We start from the raw sequence: 21,865 nt of genomic DNA, 5'->3' as shown, positions 1-21,865 counted from the left end.
TGTTTACCTTATCAGACACGGCGGAGGACGTTTTCAATCTATTGCAAGTACATCAACTCTAGCTTTTATACAGCGGCCTTTTTTATTCGAACGAAAGGATAATCTAGTTTTGGGACGCTGGGGTCAGAGCAGGCACAGTCTTGTGAAGCTAGCCACAATAAGGATTAGCCACGCTAGTGGAACGTGCGGTTTACCTTCAAAATAAAAGTTGCCTCATTGAAAGTGATTCAAACGCATACAACAAATAGTGGAATCATTCCATATTTTGACTAGATAATGCTTAACAAGGTCGGAATGTTATAAATTAAACAAAATGCAATAGTGTGTAGATTGATGAGGGGGAAAAACGACAATCAATTTTAGAATAAGTCTGTAACGTAACAAAATGTGGAAAAAGTCAAAGGGTCTGAATACTTTCCGAATGCACTGTAAGTCCCCATTGCAATTCTAAAGTATAATACATCCAGAGTGCGAATTCAACTGATGTTTTCTTTTTTTGTGTCAAATTAACTAATTATTGTCTTTCGTTGAATTTTTATAGAACATTCCGACCTTGTTTAGCATGATCTAAATAAAGGTTGAAATAAAAATCTAGTCCATGATTCCACTATTTATATCCGTTTGAATCACGTTCAATTGGGACTTTTATTTTTAAGGCGAACCTCAAATTCCACTATTGTGGCTATTCCTTATTATGGCTAGCTTCACACAGGTCAAGTTTGCCACAGCCGCTGTGAGAATAAGCACCTGTTGGCGCAAAGGTGACAGGACAGACACAGCGCAAAACTGCTGACTCCTCGTGTCTCCTTTCACGTATCGCTGCAGCTGAATCCAGAACTAACTTTGGAGTTTAAGTTATTTGGATGTGGCAAGCCAACTGCAGACGAATGCTGAGTTTAACGAACTGGATATCTGGTAAATAAAAACCTGTTTTGTTGAATTGATTGTTTACCAATGCAATAATTGCAAATAACAGCGCTGACAGAATTGTTTAATGTGTGTAGTTTTTAAGCCACATTTGCATTGATTTGATAGATACAAAATCAAGACGTGGAAACAGCCTGAAGACCCGACATCGAATTGCATTAAATTCTACGTCGGGCATAAATGAGCATGTATGTGGATCAGGAAAATTCCTCTCAATCCCACAATCCAGAATGTTGAATGAAATTTGCCTGCGAAGCCGCTAGTGGTTTTATGGATCTTTACTATCACTTTGGCTTGATGTGTACAGCTGGTAATACACTTGTGACCTCCAGCGACCAGTTCGTACATACACCATTCTCCATTCATGCAAAGGCTTCGATTTCCTCCTTAACTAAATTGAATTATGAGAAGGCAGAAAAAAGGGGCAACTATGCTTACTTTCTGCCCCTTCAGCCTGACTGATGCAACAGGATTGGTTGAATGCGACAGGCAACATCTGGGACTAGCATTCCTAGGCATTAGTGGCTGCCCAGGCTAGAATACAATTATATTGGTCATTGGTCATTTTGCAAGTAGGAATGTGAGACAATATATCCATAGGACAATATAATTACCTGAACGTTTCAAAGTAGTATGCGTTCAGATTTCTATCACCTGAAGCATCAGCAGGAGCTCGTGCATGTGTTTACCTGGTTCTGCACGTGCTTCAGGTGACTACCAGTGCTTTTGAAAAGTTAATGTAATCATACTTTCCTGTGGATATATTGTCTCACATTCTTACCTGCAAAAGGACCAATCGCACGGACAACCAGTAAAATATAATTTTATTAAACATACTGGGTTTGTAGAGGTTGAGAGAGGAAACTTTCCTGATCCAAATGCACATTTATGTGGAATGTTGAATCCAATCCAATGCAATTCAATGTCAGGCCTTCAGGCTAATGGAAAAAGCCATCTTGCTATCTTAATTGCAGTTTGTGAGCTCGAGCTGTCAGACACGTTGACAGCTCATGGTAGATGTGGCATGTACATGTTGCCATTACAGTATTACCAATTAAACAATGAGCCAATGTCATTGACCATCCAAATATGGAATGTGTTTTGCAGGTATATATCATACTGACAAGTAGTCTTTGGATGAATTAAAAAAACACAATGTCTATGATTTGTTTTGTTTCTATATTTCAATAGCTCCCCTTCCCTTGCATTTGTTTGGCAACATTATAACTGATTGATAACTGTTAATCTTTTATCTCTGTGTGTGTGTGTGTGTGTTTTCCTGATGTTATGTAGCTACTGATGTTATGTAATTGTATGGCTCTGCAGAGACAGTCATGGGCGGGTGTGTAGGGAGGGATCAGCTGGATGGACCAGGACCTGCCAGGAACTCTACATGGAGCAAAAAACGAGGAGGTAAGAAATTCTGACTGTATAATGCTCTGCAGACAGTGGTGTAGTGGAGGGTATATGTCATATACCCACTTTTTTTCAGTGGGCATTGTGTATACTTCACTCAAAGTAGCCTATGCCTACCTGACAGAATGATATCATGATTATTTGTATCTATCCAGTGGCCATTTGTTTTGCAAACTCCATCTCATGTGCGCTACAGAAACACCGGTAACTAGGGCTGTTATGGTGACCATATTACTGCTGGCAGTCAGGAGTCATTACCGCAGTGAAATTCCACGTGACCATTGAGTCACAGTAACTACACTTCTCCAAAACTGTGCTCTGATGCTTCCGATGGTCATTAGTAGTAGCCTACCTAACTTGCTAACTGCCAGTTGCTAGTGTCCCTCTAATCACTCTGACATCAATGCAAATGCAAATCGAAAATCAAATCAAACACTTCATTAGAGCCCTGTTATTCAGAGTTTTAGCATAATATGATCACCTGTTGCGTAGTGAGAGCCAGCTCCTCATAGCTGGTTGATGCATAGGATGAAATGTGTTCTTGTTGCGCAACATTTCTATAGGCTGTGCTATGAAATTGTGTGAGAAAACAGAGTTTTGATGGCCTCTATTAAAAAGAGGAACCCATCAGCTTTCAAACAGGGTTTAAACTTTGAGCACCTCTAATTCCTAAATATTTTGGCATTCAGGTCCAAAAGGTCACTTTCTGACCTTCTATGGGCAAACACGTATTGAAAGTTTTGCTTAAATGAAAAGGGGTGTGGTCAAAAAGTGATTTAATTCAAATGGATTTACCCATATACTACATTATTTGTTTACAATGTCGCCTATGACATCAAAAACATTTGGTCCTTTTTGTTAGGATTGTCATATGATTGTACGTGGTCCTCTGTTGCTCAATTGGTAGAGCATGGAGGTTGCAATGCCAGGATAGTGGGTTTGATTCCGTGGACCACCCATACATAAAATGGATGCACGCATGACTGTTAGTCACTTTGGATAAAAGCGTAATTGGCATAATATATCAAATCTAAATGATGGTTAAGCTAATGTAAGACCCTTGTTCTAAGCATTGTTCTACAGAAGCTGTAGTCTCTGGTCTAGGCTGGTCTGCAATGGATCATACCTGGAACTTTCCAAGGCCAAGTTTGTTTCTTAACAAACAGGTAACATATACATTGGATTATACCAAGAAGTCGTCCCCCCCTCCCACCAAAGAGATGAACAATGGATTCTACCTAGAATTATCTACCCCCAAACAGCTGTACAATGGTGTATACCTTGAACTGCCCATCAACAGGTGCAATCCCATTCACAGCAGATTAGTATGGTCTGACCAGAGTTTAAAGTCTATAATGGGGTTGTGGTGTTGACTTGGGTTATTCTTGACCTCTTCCACATCTTCCCCTAAATACTAATTGGATTAGTGCTGTTGTGTAAGCATTAGCTGCCTACCTAGCCAATCTGGATAGGATACTATTGATAGATGCTGTTTATGGCATATGCAGCCAGATATTCCATCTGTCATATATTGATCCTGTGGTATTTTGGGAGGCTGGGTGTGTGTGTGTGTGTGTGTGTGTGTGTGTGTGTGTGTGTGTGTGTGTGTGTGTGTGTGTGTGTGTTATTCAGGCATTCGTTAGTAAAGAACTGGGGAAGTGCCACAACAGCTAGCTAACCTAGCTCAGACTCCACAAGGATAACTGTAGTCGTCACGGATAGCCAAAGCGTGAGAATCTAGTCCAGGTGGTGGGATCATACCCTTGACCACTGCAACCTTCTTAGACAGAGAGACGTAAGCTCCAATTTGTGGTTGGAGACTCTGAAAGGCTGTTTTTTCTGACGCTGAGTCAGTGTTTGATTTAAACAACAGTATCTGGAACTAAGAGATTGTGTGTCTGACACACACATCAAATCGCTGGGAGAGAGAAAGAGAAGAACATGGGAGTCGCTAACTCTAGGGACTACCATCCGTACCACCCCTCACAGTCTCCCATTAAGGTGGTGCTGAAAAGTGAGTACGGATGCAGATGGACTATGGATTGTTGGAGTGCTGGATGACTGTGTTAGTGAGCCTCATCTTTCTAGAGCTGCAATTGCCAATAACATAAAAGTATTAAGTCGGTGTGTAGTTTGTTTTCCAACATGTTGAAGTGTAAGATGTGGCCATTTAGATATTAGTAACAACTTGTTATTAGGTTGTAATACATCTGTCTTAAGCTATAGTATGACGTGTTAATATAACCTACCTCACTTCATGAATTCAGTTAACAGGGAACGGGGGATGTTTATGAAGGGAAAGGGAAAGGGGGGTACCTAGTCAGTTGTCCAACTGAAGGTATTCAACTGAAATGTGTCTTCCGCATTTAACCCAACCCCTCTGAAGGGCAATGAGGAGAAGGAAGTGTGTAATGTAAATAATGGAACTTAGACTAATTATTATGGAAATATACTGTAGTAGTATCAGTAGTCAAACTTGTGTAATAACTATATAATAGTGACTATTAAAGGGCAATTCCACCACTTTTCAACCTAATTTTAATTATCTCAAACACAATACCAGTGTCTAAATATGTGAAAACGGCACATTTCTACCTTTTTGTAGAAAGAAATTCTACCCCATGACATCATCAAAAGTTAAAACAGGATTTTAAAACACTATGAAATCCACAGTGATGTGGGGAGCAACAAAATACCATCCCTCTTGCTAATCCTACCCTGTGGTGTCAGAGAAGCATTTTTTAGGACTTTTCTTCTTATTTTATTTTAAACACAGATCATAGAAAGGCTCTGTTTTCACATATGTAGGCACTGGTTTGGTGCTGGAGATAATGAATGAGGTTGAAAAGTGGCGGGATCGCTGTTAAACTCTAACATAGCCTAACCTGCAGCACACAAAGGATTTGTATGTTTCCCAGTGATGTTTGACTGTTGATGTATTGTGCACCATCTGTCAGGGCTGGAGACCAGCATCAAACCTCCATTATAGCCACTGCCTGTATGAGGGAAACATAAATTCTTTAGATTTGCATGAAATATGAGTGCATTGATGCAAGGATTTTTGTTGACTGGTATTCAAGGGAGTCACAGATTTAAACTTTAGGGGTCATTGTGCTTTGGGCTGCGCAGCAAGTACTATCCCATTCATCAGAACCTCCAGTTTCTGATCTACTCCTCTAATCTACTTCCTGGAAATGGTTTAGTAGACGGGCTGGAGTCCAGGTGGCTGCCCTGGGATCATTCTGTTAGCTCTGACCTCCCTCCTGTATTACTATACCAGTGCCATCACCCAAGGCATTGTAATGCCTATTATGTGATTCTAGGGGCAAATCAGCACTTTGTTCAGTGTTTTGCAGTCCCTGATGGACACTCCATAGCATTCACTATGTCCCTTTATGAAATAGTTACATTTAAATTTGTCCATTACAGAATAGGAGACCATGTCTCAAATATGGCTTTTCAGACAATCGTATTTCACAGTGTTTAGAAAGTTCTCACAGAGCTTGTTTTCACACTCACAGTAGTGTTTATGAAGTTGAGATTTTGATGATGCCCGAATAGAAGTGTCTTGAGTTTTATTTGCTAGTTCTTACGTCTTGTGAAGATAGGGGTGTGATTGGGACAGGCAATGTTACATCCATGTTTTTGTAAAATATGCCTCTTACATCAGATCGTCTTGAAAATGTCTCTGGAAAGCTCTCTTTCGTCAAGGTTTTATATGGTTTATAATTGTTCTCTCTTTTTTCGGTATCCTTTTTCAGCGTTATGATACCCGTAACATCCATAACGTTTGTGGATGTGATGGATATGGCTGTATCATATCTTGGCTTCAGAAGCATGTGCATTCACCACATTTTGTCTGCTTCTTCTGAAATGTATTCTTTAGACTTTTAAGCAATTGTTGATATCTTGAAAATGATGTGATATCTTAGAGAATACAATATATGCAGAAATATTGCTCATACATGGCAGTAGGGTTTTTTTAGATGCTAAGATGAAAATAGTGTTTATCCGCAATCTGTGAACCGTCCTGGACTGTCTTATTCAAATGAAACCCCCCAAAATATGCTGATTTTTGTGGTGGTGGTTATTTCTTTATTATCAAATGAGGAGAGACAAACTTTTCACACAAGTCAGACTTAAACTAAGTCTTTATTCACTTATTATTACGGAGAGCATCTCACACACACACAAGTGAATGATGTGAGTGCTCTGCCATAACGATGGCTGGTCGACGAACCACCTTTAGATGATTCGTTGAGAGCCCTGAGACAAAGAACACAAACACCTTTTATAGCAAAGATACACCCCCTTAGTCTACATGACAAACAACAGATGTGTGGAATGGGTCACAAGGTGAGACTTCGGATGAAATCATTTTATAATTCACAGCAGACGGTATCTGCCGTAAAGACTGTTCTGATTGTGTGGAAAACAGGGTCTGGCCCCCAAAACAAGGTTCCCCTCATCATTATCCATACCCGAGCCATCTCCACCCTGGTACCTCCCGGCACACAAACACCAACTCATGCTATGGAATGCTGTCTTTATGTTTTATCACCAAGGCGTCGTAAATCCACTGTCAGCATTAAGCCCCAAAGGCCCAACTCACACACAGAGTGTTCTAAGAACCCTATTCTATTCCATAAAACAACCATTTGATGCAATAGCAGTATTATAACATAATCTTGTAATTTTGCTCTCACACTTCATTCAGTGTCCAGAAAGTGGATTGGTGGTATAGGCACATTTACAGTATATTGCCTCATTTACATACTTAAATATAATATTTCAGAAATGGTGTAATAATAAAAAAAATAATTCCACTGGTTAAGATCATTTAGCTATAAACAGTGCATTCGGAAAGTATTCAGACCCCTTGACTTTTTACACATTTTGTTACGTTAGAGCCATATTCTAAAATTGATTTTCCCCCTCAATCTACATACAATACCCGTAGTGACAAAGCAAAAACTGTTTTTTAGATTTTTTTGCAAATGTATTAAAAATAAACTACTGAAATATCAAATTTTCACAAGTATTCAGACCCTTTAGTCAGTACTTTGTTGAAACATCTTTGGCAGTGATTACAACCTCAAGTCTTCTTGGGTATGACGTTACAAGCTTGGCACACCTGTATTTGGGGAGTTTCTCCCATTCTTCTCTGCAGATCCTCTCAAGCTCTGTCAGGTTGGATGGGGAACGTCCCTACACAGATATTTTCAGATCTCTCCAGAGATGTTCGATCCAGTTCAAGTCCAGGCTCTGGCTGGGCCACTCAAGGTTATTCAGAGACATGTCTCGAAGCCAGTCGTTCATTGTCTTGGCTGTGTGCTTAGGGTTGTTGTCCTCTTGGAAGGTGAACCTTCGCCCCAGTCTGAGGTCCTGAGCGCTCTGGAGCAGGTTTTCATCAACGATCCCTCTGTAATTTGCTCTGTTCATCTATCCCTCGATCCTGATTAGTCTCCCTGTCCCTGCCGCTGAAAAACATCCCCACAGCATGATGCTGCCACCACCATGCTTCACTAGGATGGTGCAGGTTTCATCCAGACGTGACACTTGGCATTCAGGTCAAAGTGTTCAATCTTGGTTTCATCAGACCAGAGAATCTTGTTTCTCATGGTCTGAGAGTCCTTTAGGTGCCTTTTGGCAAACTCCAAGCGGGCTGTCATGTTCCTTTTACTGAGGAGTGGCTTCCGTCTGGCCGCTCTACCATAAATGCCTGATTGGTGGAGTGCTGCAGAGATGGTTGTCCTTCTGGAAGGTTCTCCCATCTCCACAGAGGAACTTTGTAGCTCTATCAGAGTCACCATCGAGTGCTTGGTCACCTCCCTGACCAAGGACCTTCTCCCCTGATTGCTTAGTTTGGCCTGGCGGCCAGCTCTAGGAAGAGTCTTGGTGGTTCCAAACTTCTTCCACTTAAGAGTGATGGAGGCCACTGTATTCTTGGGATCTTCAATGCTGCAAACATTTTTTTGTACCCTTCCCAGATCTGTGCTTTGACACAATCCTGTCTCGGAGCTCTACGGACAATTCCTTTGACCTCATCGCTTGGTTTTTGCTCTGACACGCACTCTCAACTGTGGGACCTTATAGACAGGTGTGTGCCTTTCCAAATCATGTCCAATCAATTGAATTTACGACAGGTGGACTCCAATCAAGATGTAAAAACATCTCAAGTATGATCAATGGTAACAGGATGCACCTGAGCTCAATTTAGAGTCTCATAGAAAAGGATCTGAGTACTTATGTAAATAAGGTATTTCTGTTTCTTATTTTTAATACATTTGCAAAAACCTGTTTTCGCTTGGTCATTATGGGGTATTTTGCGTGTAGATTGCTGAGAAACCAAAAATTTAAGCAATTTTAGAATAAGGCTGTAACGTAACAATGTGGAAAAAGTCAAGGGGTCTGAATACTTTCCGAATGCACTGTGTGTAATGGGGAATTAATAGACACAGCAAACAATGCACACAATAAAGTTATGAAACAATGAATGGCGGGAGAGAACGCATTCTGGAGAGAGACGTGCCTTGTGCATCTGAGCCACAATTTCCATAATATTGGACCATGTCATCTCTGTGGCCTCCTCAATGGATTACTCCACAAAAAGAAACGTCCTCTCACTGTCAACTGCGTTTATTTTCAGCAAACTTAACATATGTAAATATTTGTAGGAACATAAGATTCAACAACTAAGACATAAACTGAACAAGTTCCACAAACATGTGACTAACAGAAATGGAATAATGTGTCCTGAACAAAGGGGGGGTCAAAAGTAACAGTCAGTATCTGGTGTGGCCACCAGCTGCATTAAATACTGCAGTGCATCTCCTCATGGACTGCACCAGATTTGCCAATTCTTGCTGTGAGATGTTACCCCACTCTTCCACCAAGGCACCTGCAAGTTCTCGGACATTTCTGGGTAGAATGGCCCTAGCCCTCACCGTCCGATCCAACAGTTCCCAGATGTGCTCAATGGGATTGTGATCTGGACTTTTCGCTGGCCATGGCAGAACACTGACATTTCTGTCTTGCAGGAAATCATGCACAGAACGAGCACTATGGCTGGTGGCATTGTCATGCTGGAGGGTCATGTCAGGATGAGCCTGCAGTAAGGGTACCACATGAGGGATGAGGATGTCTGCGTTGAGATTGCCTGCAATGACAACAAGCTCAGTCCGATGATGCTGTGACACACCGCCCCAGACCATGACAGACACTCCACCTCCAAATTGATCCCGCTCCAGAGTACAGGCCTCGGTGTAACGCTCATTACTTCAACAATAAACGTGAATCCGACCATCTCCCCTGGTGAGACAAAATCGCGACTCGTCAGTGAAGAGCAGTTTTTTCCAGTCCTGTCTGGTCCAGCGACTGTGGGTTTGTGCCCATAGGTGACATTGTTGCCGGTGATGTCTGGTGAGGACCTGCCTTATAACAGGCCTACAAGCCCTCAGTCCAGCCTCTCTCAGCCTATTGCGGACAGTCTGAGCACTGATGGAGGGATTTTGCGTTTCTGGTGTAAGTCGGGAAGTTGTTGCTGCCATCCTGTACCTGTCCCGCAGGTGTGATGTTCGGATGTACCGATTCTGTGCAGGTGTTGTTACACATGGTCTGCTACTGCGAGGACGATCAGCTGTCCGTCCTGTCTCCCTGTAGCTCTGTCTTAGGCGTCTCACAGTACGGACATTGCAATTTATTGCCTTGGCCACATCTGCAGTCCTCATGCCTCCTTGCAGCATGCCTAAGGCACGTTCACGCAGATGAGCAGGGACCCTGGGCATCTTTCTTTTGGTGTTATTCAGAGTCAGTAGAAAGGCCTCTTTAGTGTCCTAAGTTTTCAAAACTGTGACCTTAATTGCCTACCGTCTGTAAGCTGTTAGTGTCTTAACAACCGTTCCACAGGTGCATGTTAATTCATTGTTTTTGGTTCATTGAACAAGCATGGGAAACAGTGTTTAACGTCTTTGGGCTCATTGGGACGCTAGCGTCCCACCTCGACAACATCCTGTGAAATTGCAGAGCGCCAAATTCAAATTACAAAAATAGTAATAATAAACATTCATGAAAATACAAGTGTTAAACATCGGTTAAAAGATTAGTTTGTTAATCCAGCCGCTTTGTCAGATTTCAAAAAGGCTTTACGGCGAAAGCATACCATGCGATTATCTGAGGACAGCACCCGCATACAAAAGCATACAAACATTTCTCAACCAAGCAGAGGCGTCACGAAAGTCAGAAATAGCGATAAAATAAATCACTTACCTTTGAAGATCTTCCTCTGTTGGCTATCCAAAGGGTCCCAGCTACACAATAAATGGTTGTTTTGTTCGATAAAGTCCCTCTTTATATCCCAAAAACTCAGTTTTGTTGGAGCATTTTGTTCAGTAATCCACTGGCTCAAAGGCGGTCAAAACACGCAGACGAATACATCCTAATAGTACCGGTAAAGTTCGTCGAAACATGTCAAACAATGTTTATAATTAATCCTTAGGTTGTCAATTATCTAAATAATCGATAATATTTCAACCGGACAATAGCGTATTCAATAGAAAGGGAAAAAGAACGAAGAGCGTGCACACAGTCGCGCGCAAACCAGTACTGCATGATTCCATAGACCACATACCAAAAGGTCTTATTCTTCGTCATTTTTCAGAAAACAAGCCTGAAACCATGTCTAAAGACTGTTGACATCTAGTGGAAGCCATAGGAACTGCAATCTGGCCCCTAAACTCTTATATAGTCAATAGGCTTTCAATGGAAAACAACTCGCATCAAAAAAAATCCCATTTCCTGGATGGATTTTCCTCAGGTTTTCTCCTGCCATATCAGTTCTGTTATACTCACAGATGTTATTTTAACCATTTTGGAAACTTCACAGAGTGTTTTCTATCCAGTGCTTCCAATTATATGCATATCCTAGCTTCTGGGCCTGGGTAACAGGCAGTTTACTTTGGGCACGTCAGTCACCCGAAATTCCGAGTACTGCCCCCTAGCCCAAAAAAGGTAAAACCCTTTACAATGAAGATCTGTGAAGTTATTTGGATTTTTACTAATTATCTTTGAAAGACAGGGTCCTGAAAATGGGACGTTTATTTTTTTTGCTCGGCGTTTATTTTTTTTGCTCAGTTTAGTATGTTCTATGGATGGTCTTAAACTGCAGTAATTTATGTCTGAGATAATATGAACATGACTGGGCATTCAAACATATCTGTATCCATTCATCATCATCAATAGCTTCTCCCAGGTCTTCCTCACAAGGACACCAATAAGAAGAAGAGACTTGCTTGGGCCAAGAAACACGAGCAATGGACATTAGACCGGTGGAAATCTGTCCTTTGATCTGATGAGTCCAAATGTGAGATTTTTGGTTCCAAACGCTGTGTCTTTGTGAGGCGCAGACTAGGTGAATGGATGATCTCCGCATGTGTGGTTCCCACCGTGAAGCATGGAGGAGGAGGTGTGATGGTGCTTTTCTGGTGACAGTGTCTGTGATTTATTTAGAATTCAAGGTACACTTAATCAGCATGGCTACCACAGCATTCTGCAGCGATACGCCATCCCATCTGGTTTGAGCTTAGTGGGACTATCATTTGTTTTTCAACAGGACAATGACCCAACACACCTCCAGGCTGTGTAAGGGCTATTTGAACAAGAAGGTGATGGAATGCTGCATCAGATGACCCAGCCTCCACAATCACCTGACCTCAACCCATTTGAGATGTTTTGGGATGAGTTGGACCACAGAGTGAAGGAAAAGCAGCCCAGCATCAGCTCAGCATCTGTGGGAACTCAAGAGAGGAAAAGCAGAGAGAGTAAAGTATTCCAGGTGAAGCTGGTTGAGAGAATGACGAGTGTGCAGCTGTCATCAATGCAAAGGGTGGCTACTTTGAAGAATCTAAGATATAAAATACACTTTTTTGGTTACTACATGATTCCATGTGTTATTTCATAGTTTTGATGTCTTCACTATTATTCTACAATGTAGAAAATAGTGAAACTAAAGAAAAACCCTTGAATGAGTAGGTGTGTTCAAACTTTTGACTAGTACTGTAGCTAGCTAACGTTAGCCAACTTTTGGCTAGCTCTAATGGTACATCAACTGATGAAAACAAGCCAAGTGAAATTACTTCTGTTGAAATGGGACAAAAGGCTACAAAACATTTCCATACACACAACAGTTGACAGATGGCTAGAGACTAGAGCTGAACTGGCTGTGGTATCTACTAGCTAGCTACAGTGGTTCTAACTTAAAAGTTTTGTCATACTGCAGCACACCTTGCGGGTTGCCGCAGAATTCTATGGCACGTTATTTAATTGTCAGCCATTGTTACCATTAATGCTAGTTAGTGCTAGTTTGACCACCAGAGGGCATCTTTGTGAAGCATTTGATAGCCTTCAATATTGACTGTACTAGAGAATTAAAACCCTTTTTTTGTAAGAACATAGTATATGGGATTGATTTTTAAGAAATGTAGCTTAATTAATTTGATTAATATTATGGTATTTCTATTCCAAGAAAAACGAAATCCTCAGGGGAACGGAAAATATGGAGCTGTACAACGTGACGGCCGGGAGTAGGTTACAGAACTAAGAGCATAACATTTCCACACCCTAATTGTAGTCTAACCAATACCCAAATGGAGATTCAGTGAAAATATATTTTTTTGTGATTTATCAAGACCAATCCCCATGCTTGTCTCAGAGCAGTGCGACACGGTGCTGAAATAGTTGATCATTCGCAGGTAGGCTATTGCTTCAAATCCAATTGCTTCTAACTTCAATATGCTTTTTAAATAAATAATACCGACACCACTTTTAACAGCACATTACTCAACACTAGTGAGACTCATGTCGCCTACGGTAGACCTACAGAATATCTACAAATATTTGTTTCAATAACATTTAGAGGATTGGAGGATTCTAAGGGCCATTTTTCGTTAGGGCAAATCTGATCTGTGAGAATATCTTAGCAGCTTTTATATAATTCTTAATTAATAATAATAATTTAGCGCCGCCCTATGGGACTTTCCAATCACGGTCGGATGTGATACAGCCTGGATTCAAACCAGAGATTGTAGTGAATCCTCTTGCACTAAGATGCAGTGCCTACGCGACTGCGCCACTCGGGAGCCGTGATCAAGATTACCACTATATATTGTCCTGCTAATAGCCCATTACACTTGTGAAAAACAAGATACACTTGTGAAAAACAAGGTTAATAATAATTATAATACTTTTTTCCCCTTACACTTGTTAAAGGTTCCAATTGCTAAAGTTTTTTTTAATCAATTAGTATATTTGAGTTTAACCACAATTTTTATTGTATTATTTGTTCGGTCTTTTCTGGTGGATTAAACTGAAATTGCAACCAACTTTCTATGGCTTGTTTAAAAAAATAACGATATTTTGGAGATAAAATAATGTAAAGTGAATGAGGAAAATGGCCATCCTTTAACATGGGGTGAGACATTGCTATTAATTTGAAAATAAAGGCAGTTTGTTATTTAGAATTATTTATTTCTGTTTTTAGAGGGAGAGAAACCAAAAGTCTACCGTCACCTCATGGGTCTCCCGGTCACGGCCAGCACTGGTATTGAACCAGCATCTGTAGCAACGCAGTTTGCACTGCGATGCAGTGTCTTATACCACTGTGCCACTCGGGCGCTGCACAACGTGACTGGTCGGGAGTAGGCTACAGTACTACAGTAAGAGCAAAATAATCCTAACATTTCCACACCCTAATTGTAGTCTAGGTTTCTCTTAGAATAAAAACCTTAGTGTAAATACAGTTTTACTAAGTAATACTGACAAGTGTAACCAAAAAAAGTATTTTTCTGGGTGTGCATGTTCAGGACAGAGGAATAGCAATTCTTACGCTATTGTTCTAAATTGAATCACCTTCTTCATCCTCATCATTCAGTTAATTGAAATTCAATTTTGAAGTCGTGCACAATTATCAGTTTCTATTTGGTTTATGTCGCCCATTCATTGTCAGTTAGAGACAAAGTAGCGCCTTGGGACCCAAAAGCATAATTAGTGCTCTAACTCCCCCTTGCTCTGGCCTGGAGCAATGAAGTAGTGACGCAGGGTACTGTACTAAACCACAATTTACCTCTAAGTCCCGCAGCATAATCTCAAAACTTTTAGTTGAGCAATCACAGTAGCTCATTCTCTTGAGACACATCTTCAGTCGAGAGGGGATGAACCATTACTGTAGTAACGTTACGTTTCTGTTACACTACTAGCTCAGCACTGGAAATAAATGTTGCTGCCCCTATCATCGCCAAGCCTGTCTCTGACCTTTTTTAACCTGTCTCTCCTCTCTGGGGAGGTTCTCATTTCTTGGAAGGCAGCTACGGTGCGTCCTTTATTTAAAGGGGCAGATCAAGCTGATCCTAACTGTTATAGGCCAATTTCTATTTTGCCCTGTTTATCAAAAGTGTTGGAAAAACTGACTGGCTTTCTTGACGTCTATTGTATTCTCTCGGGTACGCAATCTCGTTTCCGCTCAGGTTTTGGATGTGTCACTGCAACCTTAAAGGTCCTCAATGATGTCACCATTGCCCTTGATTCTAAGCAAAGTTGTGCTGCTATTTTGATTGACTTGGCCAAAGCTTTTGATATGGTAGACCATTCCATTCTTGTGGGCCAGCTAAGGAGTATTGGTGTCTCTGAGGGGTCTTTGGCCTGGTTTGCTAACTACCTCTCTCAAAGAGTGCCGTGTATAAAGTCAGAACATCTGCTGTCGCAGCTACTGCCTGTGACCAAGGGAGTATCTGGGTCATGTCCCCCCTGTTCCCAGTGATAGTTGCACCTCTGGTTGTACACTTTCCATTCCCATTTCAGGTTTATGTTTGTTCGTGATCTAAGAAATATGGATTTGTTTCAGAATGCAGTTGTTTATCATAATTTTGAGGTCCGTTGAGTCTGTAGCAGTCACCTGTCAGTCTCCACTCAACACTCACCTTTCAGAGCAATGCATCGTGGGATAGCAGGAGCTAAATCCTGTTATGTGGTGCCTGATTACTGCAGTAATCCACTGGACTGTTGTCCACTAAAATGAGTGTGTGTGTGTATGTAACTCTGGATAGTCCACTGCACTATAAATAATCACTTTGATTCCCCCCCCCCTCTCTCTCTGAATCAAAGTGACCTTAGTTTCCTGTACTGTATACTCCACTACGACCACAATGACTACCACTATTATACCTAGAGTCTCTACGCTGAAGATGCTTACAGAGGGGTACACACACCTCTTCTTGAGATGTGCTTCAGCAGTATAAAGTTAAGCCCCAGATATCCCTGAACCTTACATATGGATCTCTGGCCAATCTTTAAACCTTGTGAGACCTAGGGACCTAGGCCAACCTGGCAACCACGGGGGAGATTTACTCAAAGGTTTCTGGTTTTCTCAGAGGCAGACATTGACAGGGTGCCTAAATAACTATTCCTGTTGAGGGTTACTTTCTGCCTCGTTACATTTACTTGTCACCTTTTTATATAATGATTGGTGTTTATTGTTATTCTGTAGTTCTGTCCATCCTGTAAGCTGATTGTTATCCACCTTGAAGATGAATGCATCTGATCTTCATGTTACATGCAAAGTTTAGTTTTTCTAGAATGTGGTGTGCTTGCATGTTGAGGTCCAGGACTATTCACTTCTGTACTATTTTGTCAAATTATACGATTCTGCTTTGGTTGTTTCTGTTCTCCCTACATGTTTTCTCACTCACTGTTCCTCAATTGATGCCATGAGTCAAAGACAGACAAGAGAATAGTCTGTGGATGTCTACTACTTCTGAATATAGACAAGCCCCCTAATAATCCTTTATACAATGGCTAGCTCCGGCCACGCATGATTGGCATTTGAAAATGACAATGAATGAGAGCTGGTAAGCTAAACTCTGTAATAAGTGTTCTATTGCATGATATTCAGAGGAATGGCCGTGTACATTCAGATCGAAACGCTGAATTAAATATCCTCATTAAATATACGCAACCTGATGTATTTACTTTTTCTTTATTTCCATTCAGGACGCAATGAGCCCCTGAAGAAGGAGTGCCCTAAATGGAAGAGTGAGTACCCTATGACTGAGGGCCAGCTGAGGAGTAAGAGGGATGAGTTTTGGGACACGGCGCCAGCCTTTGACGGCAGGAAGGAGATTTGGGACGCGCTCCGAGCGGCAGCAGTGGCTGCAGAGGTTAACGACCTGGAACTGGCTCAGGCCATAGTGGACGGAGCCTGCATCACACTACCACACGGTGAGACACGCATGCGCGTACACGCACGCAGACACACAAACTCACACGCACGTTCCATCTCAATAACTAACTTGTAACATCTAACTAATATAACATTAGTATTTATAACATTTGGCACCAACCTGACGGACATTATAATGCTATATCAAACCTATGCCTTAGCCCAAATCGACCCCAAAAGTGTTCTCCGGCTGTCACCATAGGAGAACCCTTTTTGGTTCCAGGTAAAATCCTTTTTGGTTCCAGTTAGAATCATTTTTGGTTTCATGTAGAATCTCCCTGTGGAAAGGGTTCTACATGGAACCCAAAACGGTTCTGCTTAGAACCAACAAGGGTTCTTCAAAGGGTTCTCCTATTGCAACATCCAAAGAACCCTATTAGGTTTTAGATAGGGAGTGTAATGCACTTGTGGAGATCTGAATGGATTGCACTGGCGTCAATATAGTAATAGCTCCACCATGTATTTTTATAGCCTGGGTGATGTATCCTGATGGAACCAGCCTGATCACATGACAGAGGGCTTACCATTTATGTTTCACTTAACACTGCGATCAGTCTGGTTCCACCAGGCTACGGGTGACATAATTCATGACCAGTTAGCTGATTTGAGATCTGTGTGTCTCTGTGGTTGTCAGATTACTGCTGTGTAGTTATATAATAGTCCTGGGCAGCATGACAAGACCTCAGGGATTTAGCTACATAGACATTATGGACACAGCAGAGGGGGAAAGCTCCTCTCCAATGTATGTGCGTGTTTGACATGTGGTATTGCATCATTCTAGTATTATTTTCTAAACAGAACATTGCAAAATCGGGTGTGTTTCAGCAGGGCGAGAGCAAAAGCCTGCGCTGTAGATCCGGGCACAGGTTTGGCCACCTCTAGTCTAGGGGTCCCTAGAGGCTGGGGGTTGATTTGTCACTGAGTGTTACTTCTCACTGAGTGTTACTGAGGTTTGTTTTGTGTCTATCTGTCCCATCCAGGTACACTGACAGAGAGTTATGATGAGCTGGGGAACCGCTACCAGCTTCCTGCCTACACTCTAACCCCTCCCACCAACCTCATCACTGAATGCACCAATGAGAGCCAAGCTCCCAATCTAAAGGAGCAGAAAAAGCCTCCCTCTCCTCCTAAAGAGGAGTTCCAGCTACGAGTACGTCTCTCGTGCGGTAAGAGAGACACCCTATTCCTTTTGTCATTTAGTTGTTCAATTTCTCTCTGGGGTTCTTCATTGAGATAAGAGGGGTACACTATGAATCTAGATAGATGTACTCAGGCTTTTCTGAAATTAACTACCTTCAGTTAACTTCACATTCAAGCTCAGGCTTCATTCATGTTACAAAGGTAAATATTGATCGAACACCTGCCTACATCCTATCATTACCAGCCTGCTCGAGCTGGGCTTGTAACGGCGTGTTCATGTCGCACATGACTAGTTGCAAGTCAACCCATGGGGGAGTCAGTGCCACATTTTCATTTTTGCCCAAATCAAAATGAAAGAAAAGTTAACCTGCAAATTCAGCAGACTATGGTGTGAAATGTGCTATTAGAAGTTTTACTGCGTGTGACGTTTCAAATACATCCTATCATTACTAACTGTGTTGTGTGATATGTATTTGAATATGACTATTAAAAAAAAAAAATATTCCTCAAATATGGTCCGGAGAACAAAGGGATGATGATGCACTCTTTGCAAGAAGGAGGGAATCTAATTTGATTGGTCTTCAACTCACGGCTCAGACTTTTGTCACCGGTTATCCCGAGTTGACCAAAGTTAGCTCGCTTACTCCTCTATCTAGATTAGAGTAGTACACCACTCAGGATAAGTCCATGCCCAATCCCCAGGGTCATTCCAATACTAATAATCATCATCTTGTTTGACAGTGTGTTGAAGCTCTAGATTTGGCCTTATTTTTCAGCTTGTTTATGAAGAAATGCAGCTGCCATGACTGAAGCCAAACGAGAGTTGTCTTGGGGGGGGGGGGGGGGGGGGGGTCTTTGTACATTCACTCTGCCAAAACAGTACACAGTTAGTCACTCACCCTTTTAGCTAACTTGAAACCATCTAACCAGGTCTTGGGTCTTGAAATCGCCTATGCCAGCGGTTCTCAGACTTTTGTGATGGCAAATTCATCAGGGACCCCCTCGTAACTTGAGTGAGATAAAAAATAGCATACAAGGAGTTTTACTATGATTTCGGCAGTGCATGGCTGGGTGAACCAAGTCTCGGCCCTGGGAAGGAACTTTTTAAAGGCTCTCCTCTTGGCATCTTAGAGGAAATGTTGCAGTTTTAAAGCTAATTTCCAGCGATTTTACACATTTTGCCATGAGGCAGAGAGAAATGTTGCAGTTTTAAACCTTGAAGCTAGAGTTCTTAATTGAAAGACACCATTCTACATTCCTGAACAGACCCCTGATTGTAGAAGTAACTTGACCAATGTCTTTCTCCTCCACAGGTAAGGACCTACGTATAAGCGCCTCCATGTCAGACTCCATTTCCCAGCTGAAGACAGCCCTGGAGGGGCAGGAGGACATTGAAGCGGCCCACCAACGCTGGTTCTTTGCAGGGAAACTGCTAACAGATAAGACCCGGCTCCAGGACACTAAGATACAAAAAGACTTTGTGGTCCAGGTCATCGTGAACAACTACTCACCCGTAACCAAACTCATACCAAACTGAGAGAGAGAGAGAGAGAGGTGGCGCAAGGCCTTGTTTCACTCCTCTGGAATTTAAACACACCAGGGTTGTGTTCATTAGCGCATACTGTAGGGAAACGTTTTGCAACAGAAAACAAACATGTTTTTATTGTACATGTTCAGATAGTTCCTCCAAGTTTCGGACCACTTTCTTACATTTCATGTCTAGTGGACACGACCCTGGACTGTTGGTTACTGCAAAGGAATTTGGCGTATAATATTTGATAATTAGTTTACGTTTGCTTTTGTATTTCTTATCCTCTTTTTGTATTTCCCAATATTTTCCTAATAATCCCACATTGTTAATTTGTGTATTTTCACTCCGTATGTGTAGCCTGGCAAAGAACTGACAAACTGTAGACTGAACTGGAAGAGAATCATGGCATGAGGAGAATTTACTACAGTGCGTCTGTCTGTCTACAGATTATCCACTACCATTACACCTCTGTCCCCGACAGTATATGAATTATTTTCCTTGTGAGTGTGTCCTTGTGTTCATCTGGAACTTTGAACTATGAATAGGGTTGGACAGTGGAAGGTATCCTGCCTGATGATACAAATATTCTATTGGATCTCTATTTAAAAGCCATTCTATTTGTACTATTTCTATTGTCTGATCGTTACATAATGGTAAAGAAGAATATTGACAGATTTATGAAAGAATGTTTACATACTGTTTCAATGCTTGTTTAATTGTGAATATATATTTAATAAGCAGAAATGTATTTTTAAGTGAAAATGTTCAAGAAAAGTCAACAATGTGATGAACAAATGAATATACTGGTTTATAAGGTGGAAATAGCTGATTTGATTTTCTCTTTTTCCAACTAGGTATGGATAACATGCTGTAGTTTTGTATGCTCCAAAGTGCACTAAAAGTGGATGAATATTTGTGAATGAATTTATGAATAAACATTCTAAATGAATCAAACCTCTTTATTTGATTCAGAATTTTGTGCATAAAGGCTCTAAACCAGTTTTGTTTTTTCATGAAGTAGGTAGATTCATAAATACCTTCCTAACCCTAAATAATCTACAAGATTAGATGTTTTTAAATCTACTAAATTTCTTCATAAAGTAAGTCTGAATACCAAATACTGAGTGCTTAAATCAAAACGCTTAAAAAAATCATACATTTCCTAAGTCTGAATCGTCCCCTGAGTAATGACAAAATGTCACTACAAATGGTAACAGTGTCAAAAACTGTTTTTATGGTAGTCAAGTGTATACATTTAAATTACTAGTGTAGAAAAATTGGGGCTAGTAGTAGAAGTAGTGACTGTATTACAAATATACTGAACAAAAATATAAGCACTGGTCCCATGTTTCATGATCTGAAATAAAAGATCCCAGAAATGTTCAATAAGCACAAAAAGCTTATTTCTCTCAAATTGAGTGCACAAATATGTTTACAACCCTTTTAGTGAGCATTTCTACTTTGCCGAAATAATCCATTCACAGGACAGGTGTGGCATACCAAGAAGCTGATTAATCAGCGTGATCATTACACAGGTGCACCTTGTGCTGGGGACAATAAAAGGCCACTCTAAAATGTGCAGTTTTGTCACACAACACAATGCCACATATGTCTCAAGTTTTGAGGGCTTGCTGACTGCAGGAACGTCCACCAGAGCTGTTGCCAGAGAATTTTATGTTAATTTCTCTACCATAAGCGTAGTTTCAGAGAATTCGGCAGTATGTCCAACAGGACTCAACCGCAGGCCACGTGCAACCACGCCAGCCCAGGACCTCCACATCCGGCTTTTTCACTTGCGGGATCGTCTGAGACCAGCCAACTGGACAGCTGATGAAACTGGGATTGCACAACCAAAGAATTTCTGCCCAAACTGTCAGAAACCGTCTCAAGGAAACTCATCTACGTGCTCATCATCCTCACCAGGATCTTGACCTGACTGCAGTTCAGTGTCATAACCGACTTCAGTGGGCAAATGCTAACCTTCCATGACCACTGGCATGCTGGAGAAGTGTGCTCTTCACAGATGAATCCTGGTTTGAACTGTACCGGACAGATGGCAGACAGCGTGTATGACCTCGTGTGCTTAAGCGGTTTGCTGATGTCAATGTTGTGAACAGCATGCCCCATAGTGGCTGTGGGGTTATGGTATGGGCAGGCATAAACTACAGACAACAAACACAATTGCATTTTATCGATGGCAATTTGAATGCACAGATATACCATGACAAGATCCTGAGGCCCATTGTCGTGCCATTCATACGCCGCTATCACCTCATGTTTCAGCATGATAATACACAGCCCCATGTCGCAAGGATCTGTACATCATTCCTGGAAGCTGAAAATGTCCCAGTTCTTCCATGGCCATCATACTCACCAGACATGACACCCATTGAGCATGTTTGGGATGCTCTGGATCGACATTGACAACAGCGTGTTCCAGTTCCCGCCAATATCCAGCAACTTCGCACAGCCATTGAAGAGGAGTGGGACACATTCCACAGGCCACAATCAACAGCCTGATCAACTCTATGCGAAGGAGATGTGTATCGTTGCATGAGGCAAATGTTCTATAGGATTGAGGT

The 21,865-nt window shown here is 41.5% G+C and overlaps 1 protein-coding gene across 1 annotated transcript; it reads left to right on the top strand.

The window, feature by feature from the left end:
* Positions 1 to 674: 674 nt before the first annotated feature.
* Positions 675 to 20,231, top strand: ubtd1a (ubiquitin domain containing 1a). The gene is made up of 5 exons (XM_014200703.3): positions 675 to 915; positions 2,254 to 2,340; positions 16,384 to 16,611; positions 17,593 to 17,778; positions 19,066 to 20,231. The coding sequence occupies exons 1-5, from the start codon at positions 864 to 866 to the stop codon at positions 19,287 to 19,289; spliced, it is 777 nt and encodes a 258-aa protein (XP_014056178.1). The 5' UTR covers positions 675 to 863; the 3' UTR covers positions 19,290 to 20,231.
* The last annotated feature ends 1,634 nt before the right edge of the window (positions 20,232 to 21,865 follow it).

The sequence above is a fragment of the Salmo salar genome, chromosome 01 (assembly GCF_965601325.2).
Source record: "Salmo salar chromosome 01, fSalSal1, whole genome shotgun sequence".
In the NCBI taxonomy this organism is placed as follows: Eukaryota; Metazoa; Chordata; class Actinopteri; order Salmoniformes; family Salmonidae; genus Salmo; species Salmo salar.
Note: the sequence above shows the minus strand (reverse complement) of the source record. Positions and strands in the feature narration are given on the sequence as shown.

What these genes read in the sequence shown, in the direction of transcription:
- ubtd1a (XM_014200703.3), top strand. Translation starts at nt 864, where the DNA reads ATGTGGCAAGCCAACTGCAGACGAATGCTGAGTTTAACGAACTGGATA. An exon ending in ATGGAGCAAAAAACGAGGAG is followed by an intron (nt 2,341 to 16,383) that starts GTAAGAAATTCT and finishes ATTTCCATTCAG; the next exon opens with GACGCAATGAGCCCCTGAAG. An exon ending in CTGCATCACACTACCACACG is followed by an intron (nt 16,612 to 17,592) that starts GTGAGACACGCA and finishes TGTCCCATCCAG; the next exon opens with GTACACTGACAGAGAGTTAT.